Here is a 17,831-nt window from a genome sequence, read left to right on the forward strand (position 1 = left end):
ATGGTTTGTTTCGAAAACTCGTTTCACTCTCCATTTTCATCCACAGTGTTAAGTTACTTTAGAAACTGCGCAGTCTCATGAGACCCAGAACTGAACTGAGAACTGGGTGAGTTTTAATATAGCGTTTAAATTTTTCAAATTTAAATTGTAATTATAATCGTTGTAATTATAACGTGCTGCAAGGCATGGTCCCATGTATGGTGAGCTATTTCATCATAAAATAGATTCCATAATCGAACAATGTGGTGTTAGAGCATCTTTTTGTGAATCTAATCGATTATACCTTGGTGTAAAAATCTCTGCAATTCTGTCCTCATCGTTACTTTAAACTCTTCTAGCTGAAGTGCGGGATTTTCAATACGTCCCAAGAAGAAAGCCTCTGAATCCACCTTGGACAAATCAGTATACCGAAAGGCAGAAAACACGATGTAGTGATACAGCTCTGTTAACAAAAAATAATAATTAAATACATGAATCTGTCATGCCCTGAACAACTTTCCACATTTCTCAGCCACTTACCAAGCTCTCCTTTACGCAACATTTCGGCATGTAACTCAGTTAAGGATGGAATATGTCCACCATAGTTCAAACGGCGAAGTACACTGCTGAACTTGTGATAATATCGATGGATAATTGCATCCCGATGAGTGGTTTTAACAGATTGTTCCGGTATCATGTACGTAAGGTAGAACAGATCAACCACTTGCGAGCTCCAGCTGCACATTTGATAGTCCACAAACATTGTCTCGACGATTTCATTCCCCGACTGTAGGTGCAGTAAGTTTTTAAAATGAAAATCACCATGTATCAACACATTCGTGCATGCATCAGTAGTAGCATACGCGGCACGTAAGCTGTCATCGATCCTTTGGTGAAATTTTACCACCGGCTCAACCAGTTCGGGAGCCTGCAGAATGTCCCGTACAAAGCGTACAAATGAATCGAAACATGCATCCGTCATGCTTCGCATCGATCTTAAGGTTTCCGCTATAGTGCAACGATACAGGGACGTAAAGTCAGGATCCTAAATTGAATATTAATTTCTTCGGTTAGTTGTTTCAACATCGCCTATAAAATGTCTCCAAATGTGTTACATTCTCTTGCATGACTACAGATGCGGCATGGAATTTTGCAATAGCATCGATGGTCGGTTGCATTTCCTTGAAGCTCTTCAGCAGCCCTTTCATGGTCCAACCCTGTGGACTTACATCCTTCAGTATGATAATCGTATGTGGTTTTTGGGATGCAAAGATTAAGCTGCATTAAATGGAAAAAAAAATATTTTTTAGTAAAGCAATAAAACAGTTTAATATCTATTTAGTCACAGTACTTTGGGTATTTATACTCCTCGCCGATACTTTCCATTAGCCGTGCGATCTCGGGAAGCACTCGTGTGTACATTCGTATTTCTTTGCCAAAAAAATCATCATCGTCCAGTAGATCTTTCTTCAATCCCTCGGACACCGGTTTAATCTTCATGATGAGATTGAAGGATTTCTCTGCGCTTCCTACCCGGTAGTGTATCGTAGTTCGGTACATTACGCTTGCGAAATGATCTCCAGCTTTGGTGCCGGGACGTAATTCACACGTTCCTACGAGACGAACGGCTACACCACGTTCATATTCGCACAAAACTTGCTGGAAAAATTGATCATTTAGCCAACCAGGCGCGGAAAGTTCATCATGATTGAACTCCATCACTTAGAATGCTTTACGAGCCGTTATTAAGCGAAATGCTGTTTCACCAAACGCACCAACTAGACAAGAATGGTGAACTGAACCGTGCTAGAGCCTTCGATAACAGTTGTAGAGTCTCAATAGATGTCATGCTTGTGGTAGTGAAAGAAAGGCTTTTCATTAAATATAATTAGAGATCAAAATTGAAACATTAGCAATGGGTGTTAGATAAAAAACTCAAATGATTACTTATTATAAAAGACTGAAATACAAACTGATTGTTCTAAAAATAGTTAGACAGATAAGTATATTATGCGTACATATATTATTTATTTTCATGTTGATTTTCACAAACACATTAGAAAAAAAGAAAATATTTCACAAATACCTTTGTGGAGTGCTTATCACACGTAGACCGTTATGGTGCATACATTGGCAATGTTTCACGTTCAACCGCAATTAAGCGTGCGATAAGATAACATTATGTAATTGTTTTTGTTTATTTTCATTCTCCACACATACACGCACCTCCCTATCGCACTCAGCTCACGTGATATGCCGCGTGTACAAACACTACGGCTCCATCACACCTTGATGGAGAAATCTTGTCAATACTTCGCGCATCACACGTCGATACACAGGACTGCTAGCCGCGGGATTACTCGCTTTGCCTGAAAGGAGCGCTTCGAAATCGATCTTCGAACGATCGACAAATCGATATGCATACAATGCTACGTAATGGAACAGCTCGATCGCCCCTTTGCGAAGTAACTCCATATGCAGCTCCTGCAGTGAGGTAATGCGCCCAAGCCATCCGAGCTTTTGCAAAAGGCGCCGGAACTCCTCGTGGTACAGAAAGATCATTGCTTCACGGTGCTGTTCCTTTACCGTCTGCTCAACGATCGTATCTAGCAGATAGTACAGATCGACTACCGGTGTTGTCCAACTGCAAATTTGAAAATCGATCAGCATAGTGTCGGACACCCGTCCATCCGCTGTATGCTGGTGGAGTAAATTTTTCGAATGGAAATCTCCATGCACCAGTACATTAAGACAGTTCTGCGAGGGTGCGTAACTTGCGACGAGATCGCGTAGCAATGTTCCTTGCAACTTTTCTACAGGTTTGATCAAATGTTCAAACCCCTCAGTAGATCGCATATACTGTAATAAATCTTTAAAACTTTTCTTCAGCATTCCATCCAGTGCTTTAAACTTTTCGGCCACGTTACAGCGATGCTGAGTGCTGAAGGAATTGTCCTAAGGACGATATTGTTAATGTTTATCGCTTATGTACATACACGATTCTAACCACACTTACATCTTGCTCCATCACGACGGATGCTGCGTGAAATTTCGCAATGGATTTGATGGCCGGTACGATCTCCTCGAATGATGTTATATATCCTCCCGTTTTCCAATCCTTTGCACTCACGTCTTCCAATATAAGAATGGTGTACGGACGATGTGCTGCAAACACAAACCTAACCCAAGTTGCTCATTAGTTGTTTCTCAGGTAACAGGAATATTGAAGCTTTCGATCGGCACACACCGAGGGAAGTTAAACGTTTCACCAATGTCCTCGAGCCTTCGCTTCATTTCCGGTAACACTTTGCTGTAGATGTGTATTTCTCTGGAAAATAGATCGTCGTCTTCCAGCACTTCCTTTTTAAGCCCTTCCTGGTACGGTTTGATCTTCATGATCACGTCAAGTGTTGCCTCCTTGCCTTCATGGCATCGATAGTGTATCGTCGTTCTGTACATAACGCTGGCAAAATGTTCACCAGGTTTTGTGCCAGGCCGTAACTTACACCCATGACACAACCGCGCACTGGCATCGTGTGTAAATTCCCGTATGACTTGCAAGAAAAACTCATCGTTCAACCACACGGGTGCTTCGTTTTCATCTCTTGGGGAAAGCATTTTAAAATGGAAGAAACTGTTGAACGATTCAACAACTATAGCACTCGATCACACACAACACTACTCCGTCGGTACTACTTGATTCGCATTGGGAGTATTTATAACATGTTGTAGCTCCCCCACCCGATGTCTCGGATATGCCATTGGGAGCATTATCTCGATAGAATTGATGATAAGATGTTCGTAAATGGGCACCGGTCAGGTATTGTTGTAACGTGTGAAACAATTTTCATCATAATTAGGAATTCAAAAAAAAAGATAGCAATTGATCATTCACCTTACACACTGATATAATGTTTTATTTCATCGCCTTTATATGTCTATATAAATACTAATATTAATAAACGTTTAATACTCTGCTTAATAATCAAAGTAGTGATACAATTTCTCAAACGGGTATTTCAATATGTCGTCACAGCAAAGAAATGAATCATCACAAAACAGATGCAAACACCATACAGTATAGAGAGGGAAGAGTTAAAGCTTGTGCCAAAAATGGTAACGAAACGAGCCCACATTTTTTTACTGCCACGATGACTCTGTTCACACTAATCACCATTTCCGGAAGGCTTTCCCACTGGTGGTTAACACCCTTACAGATATGGCCGCTCAAAACCCGCGCTGAAATCGACGCTACCAAACAGATAAGACCTCCAACCAAGAATTCGTCTATCGTCATTCGGGTACGTAGCATCGTCATCATCGATTACACAGAACCATGCGTACACGAGCGTATAAAAGGTAACCGGTTTTTGGGAGTCACCTTCAGTCTAACGTTCAGCGCGCACAGTTCAATCGCCGTGTTACATTACGCAGCAGTTTCTCTTCTAATTTTTTTTTGTTGATTTTTACTTCAAATAACACCTGAGAATGGGTGATGTTGGTACGGAAACTAAGCCGGTCACGCCACCGGAATGGCTCAACAGTGCTTTTCTAGAAACGGTTCTGCGCAAATCGGAAGGTGACAAAGATTTGCATGTGGTCAGCATCGAGAGCACCCCGGTCGGTAAACCGGGTGAATATCTGGCCAGTCAACTGTTCCGGCTCACCGTCCAGTACAAGGGAACGAAGATGAATGATAGTAAAAAATTGGTGGTAAAAATACAACCCGAGAAAGGAATCCTTGCCGATACGATGGATTCAAGTTTGTTTAAAACGGAGCTGAAAATGTACGGCGAATTCTTGCCAAAGCTGGAGCGCATTCTGGCCGAAAATGAAAAACCGTTACTGCTGCCGAAATGCATTCACGTTAGTGCGGTTCCACAGCCGATCGTTATACTGGAAGATCTCGCACCGGTCGGTTGGAAGGGACATGATCTGATCGAAAGTTTCGAGGAAGCGAAACCGATCACTACAGCCATCGCACGGTTTCATGCGGCATCGTTCTATCTCAGCAAAAACGTAAGTACTGTCGATCGAAAGAAGGTTTCATTGGTTGCATCAAAAGGCATAACATCTTCCCAATTACTCCACAGAAAACCGACTTTGAAAGCTTCCAAACGGATCTGTTCGAGAAGAAGCATCCGGTGCTGGAGTGGATGTTTGGCAAGAATCTGAAAGCTTTCAATGAGGCCCTTCGCACCTGGCCCGGTTGCGAACAGTTTGTAGAACCGTTCGAGCGCGCTTTTGCTGATTACTGCGACCGGTTGCACAGCATCTACAGCTGCAAAACATCGGGTCGTCTGTACAATGTGCTGAACCATGGTGATTTCCATGCGAAAAATCTGCTCCATCAGTTTAACGACGAGAACGGTGGTATCGTGGAGTCGCGGTTCCTAGATTTTCAGGCCTGCTGTTGGTCGACACCGGCAATCGATTTGTACTATCTGCTGAACAATATCGTACACTACAAGGTGAAGGCAGCGCACAAGGATGATCTAATAAGCTTCTATCATGCTGAGTTTACCGCCACACTGAAGGCGATCGGATTTCTTGGATACATCCCGACGATGCTCGATCTCCAGATCGAACTGTTGCGGAGCGGGTTTCTTGGTAAGGAAGTATATTGAACTGTGCAGTGTGCAGAGGTAATGAACTTTATTCTTTCGTTTGCAGACATTCTACACTACACCTGTTTTCTGCAGTTCCGATTCATCGACTTTAGCAAAGTTCCGCCGGAAAATCTTGCCACCGGCCAGGTGGGCAATTTGGGACTGGAAAACGAGGAGTATCAAACTCTTATGAAGTCGCTAATACCTGGCTATCTGCACAAGGGACTATTGGAGTAGAATGGAATAACACATGTTCTCGAATACTAAACAATAACTACATATGACTTTTTTCTTGTCTCTATAAGCATCTTTTGCACAGTAAAATAAATAAAATGAGACAAATAACTCCATGACGTCGCAGTGGTACTAATCAGTTCGTACAAAGTTACAAACATTAATCATTTTCGATATGCTAGCGATTACGAGCAGTTTTGTTACACAGTAGCAAAAACAATAAATTGCTTTCACGTGATGAGTTTGTTGGCGTGTATTAATGAGACCATATTTTTGGACCATCACCAAGTTTTTGGACCTCACACCAGCACGTGTTTGCGACCATTGTTACGCTGTGTCACATGTTTGTTTCACATGTTTAGCACATGTAAAGCTGAAACATCCAATGTCTACATCACCTAATACAACTCGATCCCACCTTTTTCGCCAATTCCATTTCGTAACCAAAAGCTAGAGATTATTCACAAACAGCTTCACAGAACAATCGAAAAATTCGCTAGGAGTATCAGCTGAGTGCAATAAAGGTTATCTATGAGACGGGATTTTACTGCACCTTAATAGTACATATTCAATGCCTATATACTTCTTGTCAATGGAAGAAATAGGTCTAGATAAGATATACCGCACCATATCCGACAGCGTCCGATAAATTGAAAACAGTTCCATACTTTCCATTCACTCTTCGTGTTGCTTTACATTCGACGCGTCAGAAATCTAACGGGTAGTGTACGCATCACCGTAACAGGATGCATCTCACCAGCAAGGATCCTACGAGCTGGCTCAACGGTCCGTTGTTTCAAAAAGCTCTCGTACAATACACGGCTGATCGGTCGCTCGAAGTAGAGGACGTTCATTTGGCAGTTCATGGCAATATTGCTCAACAGTATGCCAGTACGATATATCGGGCCTGCGTGAGCTATCGTAGCCGGGGAAAAGCGGAAACGATCAAACTGATCGTTAAACTGATCACCTCGAAGGTGAACAGTCTGGCCGACGAGCTAACGTACGATACCGAGCTAAAGGTGTACCGTGACTTTCTGAGGAAGATGAACGCTCTGCTGAGCGATGATGTGACGCCGTATTTTGGTCCAAAGTAAGTAAAAATGTGTTGTGTGCTTGCAGAACATTAAAAGGTAGTTGATTTTGTTTCAGGCTTATTTATTCGTCCGATGAGCCTGTGCCGTATCTGATACTGGAGGACTTATCGAGCCATCAATTCGTGCATAGCAACAAACTGCTGGCTGTGGACGATGCTAAGATAGTCCTGTTCAAATTGGCCCAATTTCATGCTACTTCGTACAGCTTAAGTAACACAAGTGCAGTAAGTGTTTTTGAACGCACTTCCAAGCATAAGTCGGTCGGATGATCTTCCGTTATTCTTTACATTACCAGGCCGGCTCTTTGGACGCTCTGAACAATGGACTGTTCAAGCAGAAACCCTCAGAAGGTGTTAGCTTCATGTTGGAAAACTTTACCATCTTTGCTGAGGAGCTTTCGAAATGGGATGGGTACACGAAGTACGCGCAGCGATTGCAAAATCTTCAACCAACCTTCATTGAACGAGGAGCTGCAATCTACAGGGCACGTGGATTTGGTTATAGCATGCTCAATCATGGAGATTTCCATTACAACAACATGCTATTCAAGTTCGATGCTGATCAACGTGTGCAGGATGTAGTTTTCGTAAGTAAGCTTGACAAGCTTTTCAAAGCATCGTACTCACATCCTGCCTCCTACAGTACGACTTTCAGCTTAGCTGCTGGACAACGCCGGCTGTAGATCTTTTGTACTTTCTGTACTTTACGTGCAACCGTGAGACACGTGACACACAACGCCATCAACTGATACAGCTGTACCATCAGGAATTTACGCGCACTTTAGACAGTGTTGGATATATGGGCAAGGTTCCCACGCTGCTTGACATTAACTGTGATCTACAACGTGCAGGTTTTTTGGAGATCGTTCTAGCGATCTGCTTCATACCATTTCTTTTCGCAGACTACAACCAATCAATCAATGTGTATGGCAAAGAGGAAGATGCCCGTGCCTACCGTCGTCAACTCTACAACCGGGAAGAGTATCAAGAAATTATTAAACCACTTCTACCATACTTTTTGCACAAAGGATTTCTAGATTAGAAAGCTTAACATCTTCTACAAAATGGTAATAAAATGGTACACAAATTCTTTTGTTTATTTGGTTTTATTAATTTATTTAGCATTGTAGTTGGGATTGCGGTGTACAGACATCATAAATACGACAATTTCTCATAGCCAGATAAGTCAGTCGAGACGAAAACCCAGGACAAGAACCAGCCTCAATCGAGATAGCCTTTCCGGTCGAAAAAGTTTAACAGATACTCCATACGATCCTGATACTTGGGATGTGAAAAGAGCCGTACCCGGAAGGCTTTGGCTTCTTCTGTTCTGCCCAACAAACCGCCCAGATCAGCGTTGGAGGTATCCTCCAGCAATCGGAGCGGTATTAGGAAGGTGGAAAACATAACCCCATTGTGACCTTTGCGTAGCATCTCTATCTGTATGTCGAGCAGGGTGGGTATTTTTTTGCTATACTTCAGCTTGACCAGTGTGTCCACCAGCTCGCCATGATAGTGCTGAAGCAGTAGATCAAAATCATCCACTGTCACGTCGTTTGCGGCAGAGGTGAACAGCAGGTAGCTAAGATCGATGGCCGGTGAACCGAAGAAACCGGTCGCATAATCAACCAGTATAACGTCAGTCGGGTTCCCGTTCGGTTCCGTTTTTAGCATTACATTATTCACCCAAAGATCACCGTGATTAAGCACGTTAAAGTCCGTTTCGCAACGGGTATACACCCGGCATCCCTTGGCAATGATCGTTTTCTCCAGAGCGCGAAGTTTGTCCGCAATTTTACCCTTGGTCGTGGGCCAATTCGAAGCCTGTTCACTGCACGCAACCATACTGTTCTGGAACAATGGGTAAAAATGAGGCACATCTTCGCTAATGTTGCGATAGTGATGCGTTGCCATGCTTTCTTCGTCCTGCAAATAGATTTTGGAAGGATGTTTTGGATTTGGGAGCATGTTTTGTTAAGTAACCGTTGATATACTTACGATACTGTACAGGACTGCGGTAGCCGCATGGAATTTGGCTATCTTTCCCAACACCAGCTGAAGCTGCCGAAAGTTCAAACCTGCCGTACGTCCGACGGGTTTGTATCCTTGCAGAGACAGATCCTCAAACACGAAATGTTTGATCGTAGTGGAGTGGATCGCATGAGCACTGTGGAGCAGAGATAAGAACTATACAAATCACGGGGCCTTTTGTGGAAAGGTAACTCAATGCCCCCCACTTACGTCGGTGCCAACCGTTTGTTGTATCCGATCGAGCTTAGTAACTGCTCGACTTTTGGCATTACCACATCGTACACGGCAATCTCCCGCTTGAACACATCGTACGCATCCAACAGATCGGCATCCTCATCCCTCGCAAACGACACCTTGATTATGTACGTCTGGGTTCTGCAAATGCAACACCACACCAATATCACCGGTGACATTAGAAGCGTTCGATTGCGGTTTTCCACCAAACAGACTACCTGCACACCTGTGATTGTGGCTTCCGGTCGTATAGTTTACCGTCACCCGCAAGATATCGCTGGAATAGTTTTCACCCTTGGCTAATGGTGCGATCACCTTGAAGCTTTCCACCGTGATTGCACTCTCGCACTGCTCTCGTCGCAAAATGCCTTGCAGATACTCCTTGGTAATGAAGGGAAACTTCTCTTCAAGCGTTGCCTGATCCATTTTATCGCACCGCACAAGTGTCACCGTGTATCACCTGTTGTACTGGAATGATTCAATCTGCTACCCTGGGCGAAGAATTTAAATAGTTCCCAAAGTCCTTGCAACAAATATAGACCAATTGTGATAGGTGATGACAACACCACCCTGTGGCACAGAGAGATAACGGCAGCCTCGAGACGACGATACGTTCCGTTCCGTTCGTAACAAGAATTCACATATTCCACCTCCAACGTTACTTTTGCCCATCTGCCGTTGTTCTTCTTGTTCACCTAATCTTTCGTTCGATGATATGGGCACCGTACAAGCAATCGGGCAATTCGGGAATGTCCCAAAACTACAACGACTACGACGACGACTCTTCTGTCATCCACAAATAATTGACCACCTTTTGCCATACGCGTTCGTTCCATCGCTTGTGGCCAAAAAAACCGAAATTGGTACCATGTCACGACCACACATGCAAAAAACTCAACCCCATTTGTATTGCCCTTAAGGGTGGGGAGACGAGCATATGTTTTTGTTCCCATGTTTATGCTGCCCCATCGTACAATAAAAAACCGACATACATTCGCGCAAATAAAGAACACATACGCATTCAATTCCCGCAGTGGGCATGGTCGTGTGCGTTGGTTGATCACTACAATTGCCGGGTTTGTTTGTATTTATAGAACTTATCAACCTGACCGTACCGTTGGGAAGTGGGCCAACCGATATTGGGGTGCGAGATAGAGGCGAGTTTCGTGGTTGACGGTGTTTGAGTGTCTGTCCATCTCACCGTGTTTCTCTACAAACGAAAATGCACGTGGTTTTGCCAAGCATAACCGGTCCTACACCAACACCAGAAAAAAAGGCCTCGTGTGGGCAGTTGCATCTTCAAGATAGCGTGGCCTCTGGCCACTTTTTTTTGTAAAGAATAGTATTGTGATCGTGTAAGAAAGTTTTATGTTAATAAAATTCAAATTCAAGCTTTACTAAATCAGCATTTTAAAGGAACAAATTTAAAAGAGTAACTAAATTTGGTATCTTTGTGCGATCGAGCATTTTTATTTAATTAACAGTTGGGAGGGCGATAGAAAAAAAATCTTCATTATTTTTGAATAGGCCGCGTTCATTCACCCCGTTGGAAACATCCTTGACCAACGGTTGTAGATGACAAAATTGTGTTTACTTCCACTGCTCCACACATTCAATTGGCGCTTCCACAAAGTCACCCAATCTAGCATTCCAGATCACTGACCAACGCTATCAGGAACGTCTAGGAGGAATGGCAATTGCTCTATTTTGTACCATTCGCGAAATGCTGTGAACTGTTCCAAATGATGTTGCGTAGTAGGAAGCAAATGAAATGAATTCCAAGTTTATTTAACGAAAGCAAGTCATGCCACTTTTTTCTATTCTAGCTACGATCAAAGCGAAGAGGGAAAAACACAACAAATCACACCTAATGACCCCACACATGATTGGAGGAATGTTGGTGGTTGGTTTTATGGGTCACTTAAATATTATTACCATAATCTCTGAACTGCCAATACGCTGCCAGTCAGACATTCCGTAACGCACGTGTAACGGCAAACGGAAAGTGATCGTAGCCGACTTCATTCGTCCAAATGGTCAAGGCTAGCAGTGCCTGTATGTATGTTGCCTGTAAGTAAGTGTTTAAAATCTCACAATTGTGCAATCGATCATTGGTCAGTTGGTGTTCTAACGTGTCGCAATTGCAACCGCCCTGCAACCGACACATCACAGCTATACTAATGGTGGCGCCTTATCTTTCCACGCGTTCCACGATACCTTGGAACGGTTATTAGTATCTTGCGTGCCGTGAGGAAACTGTGTTTTTTTTCCTTACATTTTATGATGCAATTGCCTTTTAAGGCAAAAAAGGCTAAAATGCTTGAGGTGAATGTATTTATGCATGAAAAGAAATACAAATTAACAATTTACTACACTTCGGTTCTACGGTTTATGGCTGGTTAGAAATGCTTGTGTACGATCGTTTGGATGTGTTTAACCACAACCATTTGGAATGTTCACTCAGATAGCGTGTATATGTTCTACAGGTTCTATGTACTACTATACTGCACTGGCTGTCAGTATTCAATCCCGACGTCTCCCATCTGATGTCCATCAATCATAATTCAAACGTACGGTACAGTACGGTACTATTTCCTATTCTACAGTTTTGCCTAGTCACGCTAAAGTGCAAAATTATTCTTAATGACTAGTTCAATCCCAACACATTACTTACGTCTCTGTAAATGACCAGCAACGTCAACCTCATCACCATATCGTAGAATAAACCATGATAATTACCTGGTTCTCTTTCCTTTCCCAGCAGTTCAATACTGCCATAGATCGGGTATTTTATCAAAAAATCTTCTACATCATGATGAGAAGAAAATGGAAGAGAGGTTACTAGGAGTACCACTTCTATCGTGGCCGGACGCATCATCGCCTCAAGAGTATAGGGTTCTATGCAATTCTCCAAACACAAATACGATCGTACAGTGTTTAGCTAGTAACTATCAACATCCTTTACGTATGGCCGCCAACCACTTGCCGACGGCAGCATCTAAACAATCCGATGCGTGCCCCATCCTTCCAGCCATTCTTCCCGAACCTCCCGTTACCATTCGATCCCAACGGACATGCAATCAGTTGAACAGTATCAGTAAACGCACGGTCTATGCGACGTCATCACCGCTCTACAGCTGCGGGTGTCTTCAATCTCTATTGTTGTTACCCTTGGGTCTACGTTAGTGAGCTATACGATTTGAATTTTAATACTACCACCACCAGGCGACACTTCGTGCCCTAACTGATTCTGCGCAGCACGCGATCAGTTTCGCACCGACAGTCAAGCATAACGGTTTACAGGCGACGCATTTCGCACCCGGGTTAACAAGTTTGAATCGTGTTCGCGCCCTCCAACAAAACAAGTGTCCCCACTTCAACGTTAGAGCCGATAGCTGACAGTCCTGGCAAAGGTTGAGCAAAGTTTTCTGCACGATGGCATTTAACAAGGACGAAATGCAAGCACCGAGCTGGATGAATCGGAGCTTCTTCGAGACGGTGTTGCGTCACGCGGAACGGGACAGCACACTTGTGGTGGAGAATTTTCGCATCCTGCCCGGCACGAAACCGGGCGACCATTTTGCGAGCGTGATCTTCCGTGCGATCGTGCGCCACAGCCGATCGGCAGATGAGGTGTCACTGATCGTTAAGACGCTCCCGGCAGAGGATGGACTAAAGAAGGACATCCTGAAGGATGGGTACGTGTTCGAGACGGAAACGCTCATGTACACGAGGATTGTTCCGGCGATGCACCAGCTCTTGCAGTCCGTCGGCGATCATACCGTGCTGGGTGCGAGGTAAGTATTGCTTCCGGTAGGAAAGCGGGCGCAATCTGCCAGGTCATATGATCTGGGTAATCTTGTCAATATCATCAGGGTACCACCGTACCCTTTCGTAGTGACTGATAAGATAGGGCGGGCGTGTGTCTGGCACGTTGACAAAAGAGGCTGAATAAGTTTATTATGTCTGGCTGATGATGTGTATCGCGGCGATTTCCAAAACGGGGCACGAGCCATCTTTGGCTACCGTTTCATTATCGTAACGTGCTGATAGCCCGTACTCCAATGTCTATTATGTTACGGGATAGGTTTGAATGTACAAATATTTAGCTGCTCGATAAGTGCCTCGCAAGTCATATTACTGAGTAATTATTCAAAGGCACTCAGATAGGTCTAGACGTCGATAGGTCTAACGTTCAGAATTCCTTTGCAAGGATGTATTTGGTTAAAGTTTGGTCGTTATTATATTTTTTAAAGGGTTTTGCATAAATCGTTGGCTAAGTTTGTCGAATGTTTTTCCCCTAGCCCGTATAGACAATATATCATCCAGATCAGTCTAAACTCAAGAGTGATGTGTGCGAATATTAATTACTTGCTCAGTACCATGTTCGAATGTACACTCAATCGTTTCCATAAATCGGATGATGATCGCCACACTATACACGAATGCGTTCCATTTGCCCACTGCACTGGATCTAACCTATTTCAGCGTGCCCTTGAGTAGTTTTATCCCACGTTGGTGTTTGCAAGGGCCCGGGTGCATTGGTGAAAAATTAATCCAATGCACATACTGCTGCACACGTAGCAAAACCGCATTTCTGTTTAGTTAAACAAAGCAAAAACGGTGAGCGATGGGTTACAGGTTACTAAAACCGCAAATTGTTTGAGGACGAGCCAGCACTAATTAACCGCGGTGACGCAATGTAACTCTTGATAGTGACAAACAAACCCATTGACAATGCAATTCACTGCATTGCTACGCACATTGTTCCTACAGTATTACTTATTGCCAGGAAGGCAATATATATTGCCTGTTTAGTTCAAATGAAATGAAAAATGTTTATAGTGTTATGGCGGATATTATGCCCTTTATAGGGACTCAATAAAATAAATATAAGACAAGATAAATTGGATATGAAAATTCATAACTCTTATCAAAGTTTCACCACAAATACAAAATGTATCCGGACGCCCAGATATTTATCTGATTAATTTATCATAATGGTAAAAACATTTCATATGTGCTCCTAACAATTTTTACAGGCTTTTGTATCACCAAAAAGAACCCATTTGGGTAATGGTTTTCGAAGATATCACGAAACATGGCTACGAAATGAAGAAACAGCAGCTTGATTTGGAGGAATCGAGAGTAGTCTTCGCCAAGCTGGCCCGATGGCATGCTGCATCTATGACCCTTATCGATACGGTTAGGAACCGACACTTGCTCACTTTTGTTTAGCTTCCTTTTAGCAAATGTTTTCTTTTTTCCCAAAGCATCCGGAGATGAAAACTCTCAACAAAGGCGTCTACACGCTGTTCGAAGAAAATCATCAATTTTTGCAAATGTGGCAAAGCAACGTGGCACTGCTGTCTTCGATCGTAAAAGATATGCCGGCACTCGAACAATTCTCCGAAAGAATAGCGAACGTGAAGGAGAAAATATTTAAGCGTGCCTCCGCCATCTACAGCTACGATCCAACGTCATACGTGCACGTGCTCAACCACGGTGATTGCCACTTTAAAAATATGATGTTCAAACGTACCGATGGAAAGCTAGACGATATTATGCTGGTGAGTGAACGAAAGTGTCTTCTTAATAGGGATTATTCATAGGAATCATGGTTTGGTATGCTTTCGGAATTTTTAGCTTGATTTTCAGCTCAGCGTTTGGGGGACACCGGCGATCGATCTTATCTACGCGATGTACAATTCGGTTTCGATCAACACCCGTGAGCAACACCGTGATGAATTGATCAATTTCTATTACGAGGAGCTGATCGAATGCTTGAAAAAGTTTGGATATCTTCGCAAATTTCCCACACTGTTGGAGATTAATTTGGAAATGTTAAAGTGTGGTCATTTGGGTAAGAAATAGCACGAAGAAGATTTCCACCTAAAACATTCACTTGAATAAATTGTGGGGGATTGTTTTTTTCTTCCATAGAGTTCCTGCTTGCGGCCACCTTTGTACCGTTTATGTGCGTGGATATAAGCGAAGTTATAGAAATGCCAAAGGAAGGTGAAGGTTTCGAAATGGATTTTGCTGATCTTGATAAAATGATGGACAGTTTCAAGCAATGCTTCTTAACTCCTGTCTATGTTGAGTACATTACCAAAAATTTGCCGAAGTTCGCACACAAAGGTCTGATAGATCTGGAATGATCGCTGCCGTCCAATCGTTCGTTCTTTTCCTCTGCACATCCAGCACCAGGTATTCTGTTAACAAGAGAATCTTCCAAAAGATTCACATTTATGCAAGTGTTATGTATTTCACTCACCGCAAGAAAAGGGCAAGGGATGCCATGCATACCGAATCCTTCGAAGGTCCATATAAATTCACCAAATAAAGGATCGCTCAAGCATTAAACTGTTATTTGTTTTTCAATAAAATTGTACGTCCTTCTATGCAGCTGGAAAGAGAAAATATTTGGTAGCTGGCTCAGGAAAAAATGTCTACCCAGGGTAATGGCAGACAGGCAGACAACATCGATCAAGCAAACTAGCGGTGATCTCCAAACTATCTTCGTGAATTCTTCTGACATCATCTCAGTCTCTCTTGTTTAAAATAAATGATCGTACTTGGTGCGATTTGCTATCGTTCCGTTTCCAAAACGAATGATTTTTTTTATTTTTAGTTTTTCTCCTTCGAAAGCATCACTGCATTCGAAGCGTTTGACTGTGACTGGTAGCAATGATTTCAAAATGCAAGGGCAATTCTTACATTTCGATGATACGCTGACCGGTCTTGTTAGTCTTGTCGAGGAAGTCGGCGAACTCCTGGTACGGAGTCTTGTTCAGTGGCAGATCCTTCCACAAGTCCGGCGTCAGGAAAGCGTACGTCTTAGCAATGGCTGCGTACGTGGCCTTCGCGAAGTTGCCGAGCGTCGTCGTGGAACCACGGGTGGTGGTATAGCAATCATCAATACCAGCCATCTGCAACAGCTTCTTCGGTACCGGAGCGGACACAATGCCGGTACCACGCGGTGCAGGAATCAAACGCACCAGAACGGAACCACACTTACCGCTGACCTGGATGAGAAAAAATCGTTACATTAATAAATGAATATGAATGAAAGACAAGCGTTTATTGGAGACGTTATTGATAGGGAAAGTATCGATTATCGAGTAGAAAGGACCATCAGACATGTATAAAACGTCATATCAGAGGCGTAAAGCCTTTTAAGATCCGTGAAAACCGCATAAGTTTTGAAGTTTTCTCATCATTAGGACACTTCTTGCTCGTTTCTTCAATACCTTTTTTTCCACGCCGTCCATTAGCTTCAATTGTAGCGCGTTCAAACTTACCTTGCAAGGCACGGTATGCGGGCGACCGATCTTGTTACCCCAGTAGCCACGACGCACCGGAACGACCGACAGCTTGGCCAGGATGATAGCACCACGGATGGCGGTAGCCACTTCCTTGCTGCACTTCACACCGAGACCGATGTGACCGTTGCTGTCACCGATGGCGACGAACGCCTTGAAGCGGGTACGCTGACCAGCACGGGTCTGCTTCTGGACGGGCATGATTTTCAGCACCTCATCCTTCAGCAGACGGTTCAGGAAGAAATCGATGATCTCGAACTCTTTAATCGGGAGCGAGTACAGGTAGATTTCTTCCAGGGTGCGAATCTTGCCATCCTTCACCAGGCGGCCTAGCTTCGTCACCGGCACCCATTCCTTCGAGTCTTCCTTGCCACCGCGTCCACGGCCACGACCGCGACCACGGCCTCGTCCACCGCGACCACCGCGGGAACCGCCACGTGAGCCGAATCCTCCTCTAAATCCACCACGGGCTGGAGCAGCGTCCGCCATGCTATCGGGAGAAGAGAACGCAATGTCAGATACGAGTTTGAGGTTATGGTTCGCGTTGATAAGCTGCAATAATGATTTGGGCCGGTCCGATACAAAAATATCTTTAAAATGTTAGCCGTGCAACATGCAAACACGCGATGGTTTACAGGATGCATTTTTAATAAATGCTTTAAAGAAGGAAGCGTCACATAGGTTGTGAAACACAATGCCAATAAAAACACGTGGCGAACCAATATGGCGCTTGGGGAAGCTTATTCATTTAAAGAAACGCATCGCACTTGAAAAGCCACACACCACTTTTGCGATGCAACAAAAGATGGAACCAAAGAAAAACCTTCAGCGCTTTAGGTTTAATTCACTACCTCACTTAGGTCAACCATTTTAAAATGCCCACAGAAAATTTGCAACGGAACTTACTTTCTCTTGGTGTTGTCTGTGCTGTTACGGTAACCCGAATGAACGAGACGATGGAACAGCACCGTCGAACAAGATTCCCTTTCCGAGGACGCACCTCATGAGTGGTCTGCTCGTGTGTACTCTTTCTCGCTCTTTCACACGATGCTAGAAGAAGTATTGTGACGTCACAAACCAAAGCGTTCCGAGTGGGGTATGCCCGGAAGAAAGAAAGAAAATTTTAGCGTGCTTTTATACGTCAAGCATTTGCACACGACAGGAAGCAAGAAAACAATTAAACATCAAACAAATAATAAAAAACCGCATATGGCGAGAATTTAAATTGTATTACCATCAATTGCAAATTAAATCTAATTAATAATTTAAATCCCTCGTGACCTTGGTCTATTACTTCTAGCTTTCGCTGTTTTTATTTTCCCA

At 43.5% G+C, this 17,831-nt stretch overlaps 6 protein-coding genes across 6 annotated transcripts; 2 read left to right on the forward strand and 4 right to left on the reverse strand.

Annotated features, from left to right (window-relative positions):
* Window positions 1-269: 269 nt before the first annotated feature.
* LOC125762721 (uncharacterized) lies at window positions 270-1,884 on the reverse strand. Its single transcript, XM_049425186.1, has 4 exons — window positions 1,331-1,884; window positions 1,095-1,257; window positions 520-1,024; window positions 270-442 (listed from the first exon to the last, which is right to left on the reverse strand). The coding sequence occupies exons 1-4, from the start codon at window positions 1,696-1,698 to the stop codon at window positions 270-272; spliced, it is 1,209 nt and encodes a 402-aa protein (XP_049281143.1). The 5' UTR covers window positions 1,699-1,884.
* A 99-nt stretch (window positions 1,885-1,983) lies between these two features.
* LOC125762720 (uncharacterized) lies at window positions 1,984-3,676 on the reverse strand. Its single transcript, XM_049425185.1, has 3 exons — window positions 3,227-3,676; window positions 2,996-3,158; window positions 1,984-2,934 (listed from the first exon to the last, which is right to left on the reverse strand). The coding sequence occupies exons 1-3, from the start codon at window positions 3,595-3,597 to the stop codon at window positions 2,251-2,253; spliced, it is 1,218 nt and encodes a 405-aa protein (XP_049281142.1). The 5' UTR covers window positions 3,598-3,676; the 3' UTR covers window positions 1,984-2,250.
* On the forward strand, window positions 3,644-8,015 carry LOC125764589 (uncharacterized). The gene is made up of 8 exons (XM_049428959.1): window positions 3,644-4,998; window positions 5,073-5,589; window positions 5,653-5,821; window positions 5,894-5,906; window positions 6,548-6,915; window positions 6,975-7,143; window positions 7,215-7,505; window positions 7,562-8,015. Exons 1-8 carry the CDS (start codon window positions 4,468-4,470, stop codon window positions 7,958-7,960), a joined length of 2,457 nt encoding a protein of 818 aa, XP_049284916.1. The 5' UTR covers window positions 3,644-4,467; the 3' UTR covers window positions 7,961-8,015.
* A 6-nt stretch (window positions 8,016-8,021) lies between these two features.
* On the reverse strand, window positions 8,022-11,427 carry LOC125762717 (uncharacterized). Its single transcript, XM_049425182.1, has 4 exons — window positions 9,410-11,427; window positions 9,160-9,324; window positions 8,917-9,085; window positions 8,022-8,844 (listed from the first exon to the last, which is right to left on the reverse strand). The coding sequence occupies exons 1-4, from the start codon at window positions 9,607-9,609 to the stop codon at window positions 8,140-8,142; spliced, it is 1,239 nt and encodes a 412-aa protein (XP_049281139.1). The 5' UTR covers window positions 9,610-11,427; the 3' UTR covers window positions 8,022-8,139.
* Window positions 11,428-12,327: 900 nt separating this feature from the next.
* LOC125762716 (uncharacterized) lies at window positions 12,328-15,549 on the forward strand. The gene is made up of 5 exons (XM_049425181.1): window positions 12,328-12,980; window positions 14,226-14,388; window positions 14,457-14,753; window positions 14,830-15,046; window positions 15,127-15,549. Exons 1-5 carry the CDS (start codon window positions 12,619-12,621, stop codon window positions 15,342-15,344), a joined length of 1,257 nt encoding a protein of 418 aa, XP_049281138.1. The 5' UTR covers window positions 12,328-12,618; the 3' UTR covers window positions 15,345-15,549.
* Window positions 15,550-15,770: 221 nt separating this feature from the next.
* Window positions 15,771-17,549, reverse strand: LOC125762732 (40S ribosomal protein S2). Its single transcript, XM_049425206.1, has 3 exons — window positions 17,415-17,549; window positions 16,488-16,998; window positions 15,771-16,211 (listed from the first exon to the last, which is right to left on the reverse strand). The coding sequence occupies exons 2-3, from the start codon at window positions 16,995-16,997 to the stop codon at window positions 15,900-15,902; spliced, it is 822 nt and encodes a 273-aa protein (XP_049281163.1). The 5' UTR covers window position 16,998; window positions 17,415-17,549; the 3' UTR covers window positions 15,771-15,899.
* Window positions 17,550-17,831: the final 282 nt, after the last annotated feature.

The sequence above is a fragment of the Anopheles funestus genome, chromosome 2RL (genome assembly GCF_943734845.2).
Source record: "Anopheles funestus chromosome 2RL, idAnoFuneDA-416_04, whole genome shotgun sequence".
Taxonomy (NCBI): Eukaryota; Metazoa; Arthropoda; class Insecta; order Diptera; family Culicidae; genus Anopheles; species Anopheles funestus.